The sequence below is a fragment of the Oncorhynchus masou genome, chromosome 18, assembly GCF_036934945.1.
Source record: "Oncorhynchus masou masou isolate Uvic2021 chromosome 18, UVic_Omas_1.1, whole genome shotgun sequence".
Lineage (NCBI taxonomy): Eukaryota > Metazoa > Chordata > Actinopteri > Salmoniformes > Salmonidae > Oncorhynchus > Oncorhynchus masou.
This window is the reverse complement of record NC_088229.1, coordinates 21,189,860-21,207,463: the sequence shown is the minus strand read 5'-3', so window position 1 is coordinate 21,207,463 and position 17,604 is coordinate 21,189,860. Positions and strand designations below refer to the sequence as shown.

General features: G+C 40.2%; 1 protein-coding gene across 3 annotated transcripts in view; it reads right to left on the bottom strand.

Annotated features, from left to right (window-relative positions):
• Positions 1-16,539, bottom strand: part of LOC135504189 (lysine-specific demethylase 5B-B-like) — a 34,967-nt gene extending 18,428 nt beyond the window's left edge. The window contains exons 1-16 of one of the 3 annotated variants that reach the window (XM_064922534.1): positions 16,210-16,539; positions 14,033-14,110; positions 13,504-13,626; positions 13,227-13,397; positions 12,871-12,927; positions 12,378-12,578; positions 12,063-12,159; positions 11,733-11,854; positions 11,276-11,434; positions 10,962-11,081; positions 10,475-10,633; positions 10,112-10,293; positions 9,738-9,900; positions 9,511-9,630; positions 9,178-9,372; positions 7,123-7,304 (exon numbers count right to left, since the gene is read on the bottom strand). In XM_064922534.1, coding sequence (XP_064778606.1) covers positions 7,123-7,304; positions 9,178-9,372; positions 9,511-9,630; positions 9,738-9,900; positions 10,112-10,293; positions 10,475-10,633; positions 10,962-11,081; positions 11,276-11,434; positions 11,733-11,854; positions 12,063-12,159; positions 12,378-12,578; positions 12,871-12,927; positions 13,227-13,397; positions 13,504-13,626; positions 14,033-14,110; positions 16,210-16,362 — 2,282 coding nt within the window. In that variant the 5' untranslated portion in view covers positions 16,363-16,539. The remainder of the gene's footprint in view (positions 1-7,122; positions 7,305-9,177; positions 9,373-9,510; positions 9,631-9,737; positions 9,901-10,111; positions 10,294-10,474; positions 10,634-10,961; positions 11,082-11,275; positions 11,435-11,732; positions 11,855-12,062; positions 12,160-12,377; positions 12,579-12,870; positions 12,928-13,226; positions 13,398-13,503; positions 13,627-14,032; positions 14,111-16,209) is intronic. The other 2 variants (XM_064922536.1, XM_064922537.1) reach the window with 2 other exon arrangements.
• Between the last annotated feature and the right edge of the window lie 1,065 nt (positions 16,540-17,604).

Below are 17,604 nucleotides of genomic sequence, written 5' to 3'. Positions count from 1 at the left end.
ACAAAGGGTATATAACAAAGTATTGAGAAACTTTTGTTATTGACCAAATACTTATTTTTCCACCATAATTTGCAAATAAATTCTTTCAAAATCCTACAATGTGATTTTCTGGATTTTTTTCCCTAATTTTGTCTGTCATAGTTGAAGTGTACCTATTGATGAAAATTACAGGCCTCATCTTTTTAAGTGGGAGAACTTGCACAATTGGTGGCTGACTAAATACTTTTTTGCCCCACTGTAGGTCCATGTTATTCTGAGGCTGACCGGAACACATCCCAGTCTGCGTGATCAAATTCTGAGGCTGACCGGAACACATCCCAGTCTGCGTGATCAAAACAAACTTGAAGCGTGGATTCCGATTGGTCAGACCAGCGTTGAATGGTTCTCATCACTGGTACATCCTGTTTTAGTTTCTGCCTATAAGACGGTAGGAGCAAGATTGCGTTGTGGTCGGATTTGCCAAAGGGAGGGCTTTGTATGCATCGCGGAAGTTAGAGTAGCAGTGGTCGAGTGCATAACCTCCGCAAATAGTGCAATCAATATGCCGATAGCACAAGGCTACCTAAATTCTTTGTTAAAATTAATGTGGCATCATATTAATGAAGAGGTCGTGCTCTTTAAAACTGTCATTAGTTTTTTGCTATGTCTGTTTGAAATGTGTGAGAAAATTAGCTTCCATCATAAATGATCAGTAATCTACAGCAGAATTCTAGAATTCTATTGGGGTCTAAAGGGTTAAAGGACAAAATTTAAGTGCCTTTGAACGGATTATGGTAGTAGATGCCAGGCACTCCGTTTTGTGTCAAGAACTATAACGCTGCTGGGTTTTTAATTCACAAGTTTCCCGTGTGTAGAATGGTCCAGCACCCAAAAGACATTCAGCCAACTTGACACAACTGTGGGAAGCATTAGTCAACATGGGCCGCTTTGTAGATATTAGGAAGGTGTTCTTAATGTTTTGTATACTGTATATTTCTGGAGTAAGAAATATTTCTAAGATATAATTCTGCTGTTGAAATTGTGTTTTGAGGACAAGTGCAAATCAAATAACTAGGTAGCTAACTAGTTAGGTAGTTTTGGCTAATCCAGAATCTGACAGAAAAAAAGTTATTCTATTTTTAGCTCCCCATATGTATTTTTTTTAATTAAAAAAATAAAAAACAGGGTAGATAATCTTGATATTGCGGAAAGAATGTTGCTTCCAATGTAATTGTCTGCATCATTTCCAATCCCCCATATAAACATACATACTTTTTTATAGAATACCTTTATTGTTCCCCGCAAACCCTACCGCTGATCCCCCAATTGAAGTAAACTAAAACACTTCTTCTACCTTCAATCCATACATCTTATACACATTCTACTTTACAATAGTTCTCTCGTTTGTTCTTACTCCTTCCTCTATTTCTGATGTCCATCCAGTTTGATCTATTTGTAACTATGCTATTTCACAAAAGTTCCGAACCTATATACATTTTACAGATCCCTTATGCTTTACATTGTTTCTTATTAGTCCCACCCTTCAACTCCATTCAACCCCTCCCATCAGTCTCTCATCATCATCCATTTCGGATTTCTACTTGCCATATATTTTTCAACTGTGCTGTGATGCTTCACAAAATAATTTAACCTTCCTATTCTCATAGCTTCTACAGATTTGTAAATTTAAAAAACATTTTTGCTAAAATAATTATTATTGATTATGGCTTTTCAAATCACCCAGTATAGCTATCTGTAGTGTTAGTTCTAAGCAAATGTTGCAATTCTTCAGCCATTCCTGGACCGGTGACCAAAAATGAGCTACATATGGACAATACCAAAATAAATGATCTAATGACTCTGCCTCCTCACAGCAGAATCTGCAGAGCTGAGAAGATTGTATCCCCCATATATATAACATTCTATTAGTTGCAAGAATTTTGTATAGTAATTTATATTGAAAAATATAAGTACATTTTGAATCCGGCATTGTTTTGCGTATCAATTCATAAACCATGTGCCATGGAATGGGTACATCAAATCTCTTCCCAACTATTTTGCAATTTATATGGCACAGCTGTCAGTTTTTTGGTCCTAAAATGAAATTGGTATACGTTTTTATTTATCACACTTTTCTTTAACCATTTGTTCTTTAATACAGGGCCGACATACTTTTTTCCCCTTCTACTTGCCTCTTCCATTTTTGTGGTAATGCTGCAATTAATTGGTTGTAATTCTGGGTAGAGCAGACATTTCCATGTCTGTGTTAGCTGCATGTGTGACATAACTCCACTAGTCCTATTTATGATATCATTCACTAAAATTATACCTTAAAAAAAAAAAATTCGATAAATAGTTTAAAATTAATTAGTATATTTGAATTTAACCTATTTATTGTACTATTTGTTCCGTCCTTTCAGGTGGATTAAACTGAAATTGCAACCAACTTTAAGGCTTGTTTAAAAAAATAAAGCTATTTTGGAGATTATTTCCTTTTCAAACAACCGAAAGTGAGCAGGTGTAATCTGAATAAAGGGGAAAAGACCCTTCCTGAATATAGGATGAGACATTCGTACCAATTGACTAGCGAACCAGTTTGGATTTAAGTACACTGCTCAAAACAAAAAGGGAACACTTAAACAACACAATGTAACTCCAAGTCAATCACACTTCTGTGAAATCAAACTGTCCACTTAGAAAGCAACACTGATTGACAATAAATTTCACATGCAGTTGTGCAATGGAATAGACAACAGGTGGAAATTATAGGCAATTAGCAAGACACCCCCAATAAAGGAGTGGTTCTGCAGGTGGTGACCACAGACCACTTCTCAGTTCCTATGCTTCCTGGCTGATGCTTTGGTCACTTTTGAATGCTGGCGGTGCTTTCACTCTAGTGGTAGCATGAGACTGAGTCTACAACCCACACAAGTGGCTCAGGTAGTGCAGCACATCCAGGATGGCACATCAATGCGAGCTGTGGCAAGAAGGTTTGCTGTGTCTGTCAGCGTAGTGTCCAGAGCATGTAGGCGCTACCAGGAGACAGGCCAGTACATCAGGAGACGTGGAGGAGGCTGTAGGAGGGCAACAACCCAGCAGCAGGACCGCTACCTCCGCCTTTGTGCAAGGAGGAGCAGGAGGAGCACTGACAGATCCCTGCAAAATGACCTCCAGCAGGCCACAAATGCGCATGTGTCTGTTCAAATGGTCAGAAACAGACTCCATGAGGGTGGTATGAGGGCCCGACGTCCACAGGTGGGGGTTGTGCTTACAGCCCAACACCGTGCAGGACGTTTGGCATTTGCCAGAGAACACCAAGATTGGCAAATTCGCCACTGGAGCCCTGTGCTTTTCACAGATGAAAGCAGGTTCACACTGAGCACATGTGACAGACGTGGAGAACGTTCTGCTGCCTGCAACATCCTCCAGCATGACCGGTTTGGCGGTGGGTCAGTCATGGTGTGGGGTGGCATTTCTTTGGGGGGCCGCACGCCCTCCATGTGCTCGCCAAAGGGAGCCTGGCTGCCATTAGGTACCGAGATGAGATCCTCAGACCCCTTGTGAGACCATATGCTGGTGCGGTTGGCCCTAGGTTCCTCCTAATGCAAGACAATGCTAGACCTCATGTGACTGGAGTGTCAGAAGTTCCTGCAAGAGGAAGGTATGGATGCTATGGACTGGCCCGCCCGTTCCCCAGACCTGAATCCAATTGAGCACATCTGGGATATCATGTCTCACTCCATCCACCAACGCCACGTTGCACCATAGACTGTCCAGGAGTTGGCGGATGCTTTAGTCCGGGTCTGGGAGGAGATCCCTCAGGAGACCATCCGCCACCTCCTCAGGAGCATGCCCAGGTGTTGTAGGGAGGTCATACAGGCACGTGGAGGCCACACGCACTACTGAGCCTCATTTTGACTTGTTTTAAGGACATGACATCAAAGTTGGATCAGCCTGTAGTGTGGTTTTCCACTTTAATTTTGAGTGTGACTCCAAATCCAGACCTCCATGGGTTGATACATTTGATTTCCATTGATAATTTGTGTGATTTTGTTGTCAGCACATTCAACTATGTAAAGAAAAAAGTATTTAAGAATATTTCATTCATTCAGATCTAGGATGTGTTATTTTAGTGTTCCCTTTATTCTTTTGAGCAGTGTATAACTTTTGCATGACTGATGCCTTTAGTGAGAGGTCTAATGCTTTAATATTTAATTTCTACCCACCGAATTCATATTCGTTATATAAATTGGCCCTTTTAATTTTCTGGTTTGCCGTTCCAAATAAAATTGAATTTTTTTTGTTCATATAATTTAAAAAGTAGGTCACTAGGTGTAGGCAAAATCATAAGCAAATAGGTAAACTGATATAACTAAGGAGTTAATCAGGATTATTTTTTTCCACAAAGACAAGATCTTGCTACCATGGAAAGTACCTGTCTGTTTTTGCTAACTTTCTATAAAAATGTATTGGAGTGAGATCATTTCTTTCTTTTGGGATTTGTATACCGAGTATGTCCACATCTCCGTCAGACCATTTAATTGGTAAACTACATGGTAAATGTAAAATGTGCATTTTTTTTAGTGATCCAATACGTAATATGGTACATTTATGATGTCTTCTTGGTGGCTAACTAGCCACCTTGTCATTGGCATAAAGAGTGAACAGATGAATCAGATGTGTGTGGCAATAGTTTACTAACTTTCACATTCGGTTGCCACTAGATACACTGGTGTAGCTTGCTGCTGTGTCAACCATGTAGCTAGCTAACGTTACCTAAATCAACGGGTCAGTCCACAGCAACATCCTCCCACACATTTTGCTCTCCCACTGTGTGTCTATAAATGTCATTGTTTTTATGACAAGGTCTATAAGCACCTCAGTGTATCATCTCTGTAAGCTTTGTGCCATTTACTAGAAAAATGCATTTCTATTTACAGCTTGTAGCAGCCCAACTGAGGGGGCGGAGAATGGGCAAGCCAAGAAAAGAAAATCCTCTTCAATGTGGAAAGGAGAGGTTCTGAAGAGGAGGGTGGAGTATAACTCCAGTTGTCTAGAAGGGACACAGTTTGTCCAAAATTGACTTTTTGTAGCAGGTTAGGAGAATGAATGTAGCATGTTAAAATGAGTAGATTAAGGTTTGGAAAAGGGTTAGCTAAAATGCCCAAAAATGAACTTTTAACATCAATTTAATTCCATGGTGAAATATGTCTGATTTGCATCTGGGTTGGCCCCCCCCCTTGGGTTGTGCCGTGTCGGAGATCTTTGTGGGCTAGACTCGGCCTTGTCTGAGGATGGTAAGTTGGTGGTTGAAGATATCCCTCTAGTTGTGTGGGGGCTGTGCTTTGGCAAAGTGGGTGGGGGTTATATCCTTCCCGTTTGGCCCTGTCCGGGGGTATCATCGGATGGGGCCACAGTGTCTCCTGACCCCTCCTGTCTCAGCCTCCAGTATTTATGCTGCAGTAGTTTGTGTCAGGGGGCTAGGGTCAGTTTGTTATGTCTGGAGTACTTCTCCTGTCCTATCCGGTGTCCTGTGTGAATTTAATTATGGCTGGGTTTCTGTACAGCACTTTGAGATATCAGCTGATGTACAAAGGGCTATATAAATAAATTTGATTTGATTCATACTAGTAATATGATTGATAATGACATTGCAATATTGATTGTTCGACTTACCTGTTCATTCTGAGTGAAAAATTAAACGTCCCACTTGGTATAAATCTTTTTAGTATGCATTCACCATCACATATAATTGACATGATAATGAAATTCTGTACATTTTCATTAATGCAATTGAAAATTTTAAAGTATTCCAATGTCTCGTACAATATACCTTTAAGAAATTGTACACATTGATAAAGTCAACATTGAATGACCGTAATTGAAACTTCATAGCCTACGGACTTTGTTTGTCAGTCTTCATTGACATACCTGTGCTGGGGGACTTCTGCAAGATGGTGCTGGCAGGCTTTAATAATAAATTAATATCAGGTCAAATTGCACTAAGTTGTTGTACTTTTTTTTTTGCAGTCACAATTTACCATAAGCTGTACATTTTTTTTACACAACTTTGTAACTAGTAATAAAGTAGCTCTGACCGGATACTTTTTTTACTCGGATACTTGAGTAGTTTAAGGTGGCTAAATTTACTTGAGTAAATTACAATCTAAGTAACAATACTTTTACTTAAGCACAGATTTTCAGTACTCTACCCACCTCTGGAAAATTATACATAGCCTAACTATAAAACATGGGCGAGCATCAACACTGGAGGAAAGTCTATCATTCTACAGTAGGCCTACATCTGTCAATTGATGGCCCAATTTAGCCAGGGAAACAAACAGATTATCGGTTCTCTCACCTTTCATTATGTGGCTAAATGTTGCCTACAAAATGTAACCTATTGAAATATCAAATAAGGGGCCTAGTGCAACCAACTGATGTCACTAAATTATCACCAACTGATGGTTTAACAAGACATCTGTGCTAAATTCACCCACACAGCTGATCTCAATTGCAACCATTATTGATCACATCATTACCTCTCCCTAAGATGCCAGTGTTACCTTAGTCAGATCTGTAAATAATGACGAGATGCTCATGTCTCCGCCCTAACAATGCGAGTCGTCCCAAAGGCTGGAAGGCAGGCAACATACTTTAGAACAGACTACGGGTGATCTATTTGACAATAGAAATAAAATATTTCCCCGTTTTATCATTGCTAATTTGTGGCAATTTATCTGATACTTTGTATGAATGGGCCGGAATTTAACTCAATTTCCTTCGTAATCTTAAAATACAAGTGTATGTAATAGTAATAGTGGAGACCAATATCTATCTTATGTTATTAAGCTATATAAAATGACAGTTGTTGATGTGTACGGCTGCATTTCAGATAAATGTTTGCAGATTTCAATGTTGCAGTAATAGCAAGAAAGGACATTTTAAGACGGCCTGCCCTGATCCCAATGACTTGACTGCCCCCGCATGGAGAGAACAAGAACTGCTATTTTTTTTTGCCAAACACGAGGCTCATTTGAATTTCCCAATGCAGCAGGAAAATAATCAGCAACAAAAGAGTAATCAAGTAAATGTCTGACATCTGTAGATGGCATAGACGGTATATCGGTGGACATGACTCACTTCAGTGTGTAGTTGGTGAGTGGGCAGGAGCAGAGGTCCTGGATGTGGTGGAGACAGACCAGTCGGCCAGGGCTGCAGGGGCAGGTGATGGCAGACAGGTAACACGTGGTCCTGCACTTGGCACACTGCCGCTCGTCATCCTGCAGGAGATTGTATTCCGCCTGCTCACAATGCTTCACCCCCTTGGGGAACAATACAAAAACACAACCATGTTATAAAATGGAGACCGTATTGATGTATGCATTCACAGACATTTCTCCTTAATTGGAGTGAACAATTTCCCATTAGTGTTTGATATTCCTGTAAATTCATACATCAAAACAGTGTTCTAATGTTTAGGTCTGATTCCTCTGCCTATTAATATTGATATATTGTGTTCTGGAAAATACAAATATAAAGCAATGACATTTTCCTCTAAGAATGTCTTCTTTTTGAGACTGACTTAAAAGGAGAAAAGTCATGTGTTTTGATATACATTTGAAGTCGGAAGTTTACACACCGTAGCCAAATACATTTAAACTCAGTTTCACAATTCCTTACATTTAATCCTAGTCAAAATAACCTGTTTTAGGTCACCACTTTATTTTAAGAATGTAAAATGTCAGAACAATAGTAGAGCGAATGATTTATTTCAACTTTTATTTCTTTTATCACATTCCCAGTGGGTCAGAAGTTTACATACACTCAATTAGTATTTGGTAGCATTGCCTTTAAATTGTTTAACTTGGGTCAAACACTTCAGGTAGCCTTCCACAAGCTTCCCACAATAAGTTGGGTGAATTTTGGCCCATTCCTCCTGACAGAGCTGGTGAAACTGAGTCAGGTTTGTAGGCCTTCTAGCTCACACATGCTTTTTCAGATCTGCCCACAAATTCTCTATTGGATTGAGGTCAGGGCTTGATGATGCCCACTCCAATACCTTGACTTTGTTGTCCTTAACCCATTTTGCCACAACTTTGGAAGTATGCTTGGGGAGCGAATTTGTAAGTCGCTCTGGATAAGAGCGTCTGCTAAATGACTTAAATGTAAATGTAATGTAAATGTAATTGTCCATTTGGAAGAACCATTTGCAACCAAGCTTTAACTTCCTGACTGATGTCTTGATGTTGCTTCAGTATTTCCACATCATTTTCCTCCCTCATGGTGCTATATATTTTGTGAAGTGCACCAGTCCCTCCTACAGCAAAGCATCCCCACAACATGATGCTGCCACAGTTCTATTTTTGTTTCATCAGACCAGAGAACATTTTTCCAAAAAGTACAATCTTTGTCCCCATGTGCAGTTGTAAACCGTAGTCTGGCTTTTTTATGGCGATTTTGGAGCAGTGGCTTCTTCCTTGCTGAGCAGCCTTTCAGGTTATGTCAATATAGGACTCATTTTACTGTGGATATAGATACTTTTGTACCGGTTCCTTCAACATCTTCACAAGTTCCTTTGCTGTTGTTCTGGGATTGATTTGCACTTCTCGCACCAAAGTACGTTCATCTCTAGGAGACAGAACGAGTCTCCTTCCTGAGTGGTATATGACGGCTGCGTGGTCCCATGGTGTTTATACTTGCGTACTATTGTTTGTACAGATGAACGTGGTACCTTCAGGCGTTTAGAAATTGCTCCCAAGGATGAACCAGACTTGTGGAGGTCTACATTTTTTTTTCTGAGGTCTTGGCTGATTTCTTTTGATTTTCCCATGATGTCAAGCAAAGAGGCACTGAGTTTGAAGGTAGGACTTGAAATACATCCACAGGTACACCTCCAATTGACTCAAATTATGTAAATTAGCCTATCAGCCATGACATAATTTTCTACCATTTTCAGAGCTGTTTAAAAGGTACAGTCAACTTCTGAATTGTGATAGAGAATTATAAGTGAAATAATCTGTCTAAACAATTGTTGGCAAAATTACTTGCATGCACAAAGTAGATGTCCTAACCGACTTGCCAAAACTATATTTTGTTAACAAGAAACTTGTGGATTGGTTGAAAAACGAGTTTTAATGACTCCAACCTAAGTGTATGTAAACTTTACTGTATAATTCTGTTGTGCGGGCGCCTTACCATCTTGCGGACATTATCTCGTAGGTCCTGCTCCTCTCTGATCATATCCTTCATATCTTTCTGGACAGCCGACGCCAGGACCACATCCAGACTGTTGGCTTTGGAGGCCATCTGGCAGATCATCTCGTCGTGTGAGAAAACACAGTATCGATGCAGTAGCCTGTAGTGTTCAACGCACTGGCGGCCTAATGCCATCTGAGATTAACCAAAGAGACTATTAGTAAACAGTCCACTTCACATAAAGTACCCTTCCAAAATAATGGCAATGAGAAGCTCAGGTAAAGGAAGAGAAAATTCTCAGGTCTATCCTCTTGAAGCCAATGAGTATCTTACCCAGTCCACAGTGCAGAAGTTTACAGCCTCAGCGAAGTTGAAACCCTGGTTGAAACCACTGTGATAAGCTCTGGGGAAGGTGATGACAAACTCACCAGCACACTGGTTTGTTCTGTAAATCTGAGGACACAGAAAATATTGATTTCAGAAAAAATGTATCTGTTAGTGGAATTATATACTATTCTATGGAAATACATGGTTGTAAGGCTAGTTACACAGAAACTTACAGGGACCCCGTGAGACATGAGGGTGTTGGGGTTCATGATGGTGACCAGCTGGTGGAGGAGGTCAGGCTGAATCTGAAACAGCTCTGGAGCCAGTTTCTTCATCACAGCCTCAAGCTGTTCTGCAGCAAAGCCAGGTGCTCCATACCACGTCTTCGGCTCCCCCCTTTCAAAAACAAATACAGAGCTTGATTTAGGAATATCATGCAAACAAAGCATTTAAAGTCAAATTCTAAACTTGAAAATATTGTCTTGACTCCATACAGGAAATGTGGAAAACAAAATAGCAAAGATCATAAGCAAAATGGCACTTTGATTGTATGTAACTACTTTACTTTATTTTTTAAATTTCAACATCCCTAAACAAAAATCAGTACCAGTGCAGGTAGTTGATGGAGTAGCTCCAGTGGTCCTCGATGTGCCAGCAGAAGGAGGAAAAGCACATGCCTACATAGAGCCAAGGTAGAGTCATCCCACAGATGTCTGCTGTGACATGAGTCAACACTGACGGGTCCATCATTGCCATGTTGTTCAGGTTCCAGCCACACTTGAGGTACATCTACAAGACATCATGGGAAAGAAAGCATTTTCAGCATTTCAAAAAAATATGTATATTCTGATACAATGGTACATTGACAAGCCATGAGATTGAACGAAAGGTTTAGCCATTTTATCCTGAGTCTACTGTGTGATATACTATATTGGTTGGGTTAGTCCTTCATTTGAATACAGGTGCCTACCTCATCCTTTTCTGAAACCTTAAATCTTCCATTCCTGATGGGGAATCCGCTCCCAAACTCCTTGGAGGCTATATCTGCTCCATACTCCACTGTGACATCCTCCTCGATGGTGCTCACCAAGCGCCAGAACTCTTTTTCCACCAACTCTGTGGGAACCATCTGAAACAAATCCACAATTACATGCAGGGGCGGACTAGGACTAGAAATCGGCCCTGCCATTTCTAAGACAGGCACATTTCCCCCCCACGCGGGGGGGGGCCTTATTAGCCAAGTAATGATCATTTTGTAAAGAAAGAAAAAAACTGAAGCTCGACAGGCCCACTGGGCTAACAAATGGACCAGCCCATCTGGCATTTGCCCAAAATGCCAGATGGCCAATCCACCTCTGACGAAATGTTAAAAATGCTATTTCATATTCCATTTATGACAGTTGTGAATAAAACAGGTCAAAAATCTTAACTTCCTTGATTAGACATTTTCTACTTACATGAACTGGCATGTTGAAGTAATCAGATTTGAAGGAGTCTGCCATTTCACCAAAAGCCCGCAAAGAGTAGTCCCTGTATGCCTGCTCAAAACCAAATGCCTCCTGAGGTTTGCTGCACTCCTATTCAAAATAAACAACAAGGGGTAGAAAGCACACCTTAATAAGTTTTTTTTTCTCACAGATAAACAAAGGTATTCTGTATAAATAAGAGCTGAACACATTCAAATCATACATTCACAGAAGCCAGTACAGATTGACTGTGAAGTGTAAATGTGGTTATTGGTGTGATGAGGTGAATAGACATCACTACTCACTTGAGCCAGGCACTTGGGGCACCTCCAGTCTCCTTTGGGGATGTCGTTTAGAGGGGGTATGAGACAGAAGGTGTGGTAACTGTCGTCACAGCCATCACACAGCAGAAGACGATCCTCGTCACTCCCGCTGCCACACACCAGACAAATATACAGGTCCACCTACAGAACAGAGGAGGGAAGAAGGGCTTTGTTCCAGTCATTCCTGAGAGAAGCATTCTCTTCACTCCGGTTAATACATAACTAATGAACTATATAATAACAACAGAACCATCTACAAAAGACATGACACATTCTTGAAGTGGAATAACCAAAGGATCTACAATTCAACTTTTTTTAAACCTATATGCTGCACAAAAATGTATAAAATATGTTCTGGTGTAAAGATGCAATAATGTTGATAATCCATTTAGAGTATTCTCTCTCATCCAAAGAATGGATCAAATAAATCCACACTTACTACACTCACTGCAGGAGATGGGACATCAAGACTGGGTTTTTTCTTATATCGAGACTTGTTTTCATCTGCCTCGCTGACCGGCTCGATGGGTTCTTGTTTCACTAGAATGGGAATTTCTTTTTCTGCCAAAAAAAATTACTTATGATGAGCATAATGAGGAACACCAGATGATTTAACTCATGAATTACCCATGGTGCATCTTCCTCCCTAGCCTGAATATCACACACTACATTCCAAAATGCCCACTAGCGTACATATTGGATATTGGCACCGATCACAAATATTGTTTTAACTCTTTTGTGGTTAAAGTAAAGTCTTGTTGGTACTGACCTGGCTCGGGCTTGGCAACAAAGGAGCCCATCCTCCTCCTCAGATTTGGTCTGTTCTCACAGGGTTCAGCTCCTGGTTCGCTCTTCACACAACTGGACTGTGAATGGAAATAGAGTTCTAGTTAACTATTGTAACTACCACTAATGATGTTACAAAGTTGATATGCAATAGAGAGCAGTGATGTGCCAATGCTTTCATGAATAATTAAGATAACACAAGGCTTTAAGCTAATCACACTCCATTTTGTGACTTAAGGATTTGAAGGAGATAGAGTAAGGTAGTTGGTTACAGGGTAGTTTCTGCAATCTGAATTACTGGGTTTATGAGGAGTTCTTCTGACAAGTGTGTGAGGCTCTGTTCGACAAGAGCATCCACCTCAGCTCTCATCCGCTTTGCTCTGCGGGCGCTGTTGCAGCAGGACTCGGCTGGCTGGACAAACTGCTGCCTCTCGGCCAGGTCATGGGGTTTGTACTCCTTGTCACTTGTGTCAAGTGGCAGGGTTGGCTTCTGGACAAACTGCAGGCATAGGCACCATAGAATAGGAACATTAGTAATGTTATACAATACATGCAGTTAATCTATTACAAATGTTAGACAAAACATACAAACAATAATAGACATGGCACACATGCCTATGGCAGCAAGGACACCCAGACTATATCAACGGTGCACAGACAAAGCACAATGAGACTATTTGAAGCAAAGAATGATCTGTAACATTTCTGTGTAACCAAAAACTCCAGACTATGCCATAACCACATGTGCCATTTTTTTAAATTCTTAGATAATAACCATGAGGCAGCCATACCGTGTCAAGTTCAGGGGCAGACACTAAACGCATCAGCTTGGAAGCAAGATCTGGTGCCTAAAGCAAGAGAGAGCTTGCAAAGTTAACAACAAAGACCCAATCTATATTGACTCAATACACTTTCTCTGCAGTTTTCAATCCATTTATTCAATATTGAAAATGATCCTCACATTAGACAAACATACAGTACTTCCACAATAACAGCACTAGAACTATGGTTGAACAGTGCTTAACTTGCCTACAGATGAGCCAGCCAAGCGCTTAACACAGCATTAGCTAGTGCATAAAGCCCTGAGTACAATGTGAACAGACGCAGACAGATTAACCATGAGTGTTAGGGCATTTGTCCAACTTACCAGGAGGTTAGCTCCACTCTGGAAGAGGTTGTAGGGGTAGAGGATTCTCTCATAGTGTGACCGTAGGTGAGAGCCCACAGCCTTGCCTGGAGCAAAGCCCATCTTAAGTGCAATCGCTGTCCATCGTCTGTCGCGACACACAATATCAAATCCACCCTCATCTGCAACATTCTGAAATAAAATGTGTCAAAGTGAATTATAGTCAGTGGATGCTGTTAAATACCATTTAAGATGGAATAAATGCATAGCAGTTTGAAACAATACTAAAACACCCAACCTTGTTGAGTTGATAAAGGTCCAATATCTTCCTTTCTACATGAGGAATCTTCAGAGAACACCCCTGCAACTCCCAGAACTTTGCAATCTTGTCCAAGAAGTTAAGCTTGACTCTGGTCTGTGCCTAGGAAAGGGGAACATACACTAGGTGATATCTGACAGCCACTGTAGGAATTGAAATGTAGAAAATCACAGAGGTGATAATCAGTCTCCTGACTCAGCAATGTGATGCAACAAACAAATATTTGCAAACTGAAAAGACAAGATTTCTGCTGACCGACTCCTGCACAAGCAACCTTTGACCTTCCTTTCACTCAAGCTTCTGAAAGGGGTGATTAATAATGGTAGGCACAACAGCAACCTTCAGTGCTTCGTCAACTAGACAATTGCATTGACCGAGACCCTGACCAATCAGTTCTATTCCCCTCTATGGGCCTGGGTTTCAAAGGGATGCATACTGCATATCATCAAGGGTATTGTATATGGAAACTAAGACCTAGGTTACACATAATGCAAAGTGACCTCCTTACCTCCAGTTCATTGAGCCTCTGTATCCGAGGAGTGAAGTGCAGTCTGTCAACATTACATGCAAATGGTGGCTGCCAGCCCTGTGAGCATACAACAACAACATTATTAGAATTTGCATTCCATAGGACACATAATATCATAAAATGGCCTATTGTCAGTGTTGGGGAAGCTCCTCTGAAAATATAGTTTACCAAGCTTCCAATTACTTCACACTGGAAGAAATTAAGCTACACTAAATATACTCTTAAGAAAAATAGTTTACTTAACTGAAGTTACTTTGAAAAAGTAGCTCACTACATCTTAACTACTTAGTGATAAATTATCATATCTTAATTTGAAATGTCATATACTACACATTGCAAGACAGATCGTGAAATTTATCAAATTAAAAAATATATCTTCAAGTGAGAATTGGGCAGGTCTGTAGCTGAAAAAGAAAGTTAATTATTGCCTACTTCACCCATATTTTAGTGTAGTTCCAGTAGTTGGCTACATCACTACATTGCAAAACATTTACTACCAAAAACCGTACCAATATTTAAATTTAGTTCAACTACCACTAAGCTACTGCAAAATGTAGTTAAATTACTAGCTGAAATACACGTAGTTCACTAAATTATACAAACTGTACCACATCTACCCAGCAGTATGGGGATATCTTACAATAAACCAGTCATTGTCCCATATGGAACACCTGTCAGTAACAGATGTTTAGCCTACAAGTCTGAGTCTGTCTATGGGTCTACTGTTGTCACTGAGTTACATCAAAATAAAAATAAAAGGCTTTACATTGGCAGGACCTAAGTCATTTGGATTTATGTAGGGTAGATGGAGTCTCTTTGAAAGGAGGTATTGCAGACATGTAGGATTATTTTAATTTCACATATAAATAGGTCACGGTACTTTTCCCCCTTCAATATAATTACTTATTAAGGGTTACAATATAAGCATTGTAGAGCATACAACATGATTGATTTATTATCTTAAAAACACACTAGCCTAACTAACATCACCAACAAAATGGCCAGATGGAACTCAACAGCTCCGGTTTACCACAAAGCCAACATGGAGGACAACACCCAAAAACTGTCGGGCCTACTGAGTGAACATCCTATTTCACCAGGATATCTCCAGACATCTATCCAATTACTTAGCTATTAACACTCATTTTTGACGCCATTCGATATTGATTGATAGTTATAACCAATAATGTATGCGTAATGAGTTATGTCTATTATTCATTTATGGATTACTTCTTTCTTTGGTTATTAATGGTTTTTATTTCAGTTTCCAAAAAGGTCAACACAGGTTTAAAAAATATATTTTCCGATGAATCATTTAAGTTTAGGCTAAACCAAACAAGACTAATGAATACAGGTGATCCTTCGTTATGGGGAAGATAGAAGTTTGTCTGAATGACGTCATCAAAAACAACATTCAACAATAAACATCACCCGTCTCCGTAACACTAACCGTACGACTGTTTGGCTTTGGCATTACCAGTGATACATAGTCAAGAAATTTTAGTCAAGAAAAGTTTTCCTGTTACTAACAATGTCTATTGTTTTCTCCCCTAACGACACAACTAGCCAATTTAGCAAGCTAGCTAGACATTAATACCCACCTGCCAGTCCAGTTAGCTACTGTAACGTTAATGGACCATGTCAGTCTGTAGCTAGCTAATGTTATGTAAATGTACATTTTATTTATTGAAACGCTGTTTTAGGTAGTACTAACGTTGGCTCTTTTGTCGTTTTTACACTAAACTGGCTGATTTCGCTGACGGTCATTGTGCCAGATACTACTAGTTTGATCAGTCGATAGCGAAAGATACATCTCACGACTCGTTCAAATCAGTTAGCTAGCTAGCTTGCCGGTGTTGTACCGTTTCGTTTTCAGTTAAGCACCAAGATACATTTTTACCAACGTTTCCTGTTGCTACACAAATACACTCCGCTGGTCAGGTAGCTAGCTAATGTTATTAAAAACTAGCTAGATTATGTAGCTAGCTAAATAAACATTTGAATGATACACAAAAGAATCAGCAAAAAAACCTTAATCCGCCATGTTGAAAATGTCCCTTTAAACCCCCCCAGTGTATGGTAGATGTCAGTCTTCTTGCTGTTAAAATGGTTTTAAAAGATTCAGTTGAACCATTCAGCAACTCGACCACACTTACCGGAGGCGGGCGGACCTTACAAATGCCAGTTTTTTCCGCAATTGGACGGATTTTATTTATAAAAGCAAAAGGATCGACAAATTCCTCCCAGCTTGGTTCGAAGACTGGGCACTCCGGAGGTGGCTTGAACTCGTCCGGTCGAGGCTGGGTCATCTTCGTGGTCCAATCTTAGAGCTCAAACACAGGTAGGCTGATCACAACAATGTCACCTTGCTATGATCTGTCGGGAGGTCTATCCTTCTAATTTTCCAATGTCAGGTTCTCCAGAAGGCAATCGGGATCAACATACGAGGCAGTTCAGTCAAACACATACACACGCACAGCGAAACGAATGTTCTCAGGCAGTGACTACGTCCGCCTAAAAAAGTAGATACCATTTAGTTTTTCTAACACCTCTTTATGTTTGCCAACTCATTTCTATGACCTTAGAAATCAACTCTACTTCATGTTAGACATTTTAAATCAATATAAATTACAGGATTTTACTACATAGATTGGGATTACTCTAAGATATAGTTCTAAAATTATTCCAATTTGTCATGCACACATGAATATATAAATATGCAAATACAAGTTTTTTTTGACACACCATTGTGTTGAATTTAGTATAAATGTAAAAATAATTATGTAATGTTGAAAAAGATGGAGGACATACATTATATATACAAAAGTATGTGGACACCCGTTCAAATTAGTGGATTTGGCCATTTTAGCCACACCCGTTGCTGACAGGTGTATAAAATCAAGCACAAAGCCATGCAATCTCCATAGACAAATATTGGCAGTAGAATGGCCTTACTGAAGAGCTCAGTGAATCAGATTTATTTATAACTCCCTTTTTACATCAGCCGATGTCACAAAGTGGTCTACAGAAACCCAGCCTAAAACCCCAAACAGCAAGCAATGCAGATGTAGAAGCACGGTGGCTTGGAAAAACTCCCATAGAAAGGCAGGAACCTAGGAAGAAACTGTGCCGGGTGGAGATTATAACAGTACATGGCAAAGATGTTGAAACATTCATAGATGACCAGCAGGGTCAAATAATAATAATCACAGTGGTTGTAGAGGGTGCACCAGGGCAGCACCTCAGGAGTAAATGTCAGTTGGCTTTTCATAGCAGATCATTCAGAGTTAGAGACAGCAGGTTCGGTAGAGAGAGAGTCGAAAACAGCAGGTCCAGGGCAAGGTTGCACATCCGGTGAACAAGTCAGGGTTCCATAGCCGCAGGCAGACCAGTTGCAACAGGAGGAGCAGCAGCACGACCAGGGGGACTGGGGACAGGGACTTTCAATGTAGCACCGTCATAGTATGCCACCTTTACAACAAGTCAGTTCGTCAAATGTCTACCCTGCTAGAGCTTCCCCGATCAACTGTAAGTGCTGTTATTGTGAAGTG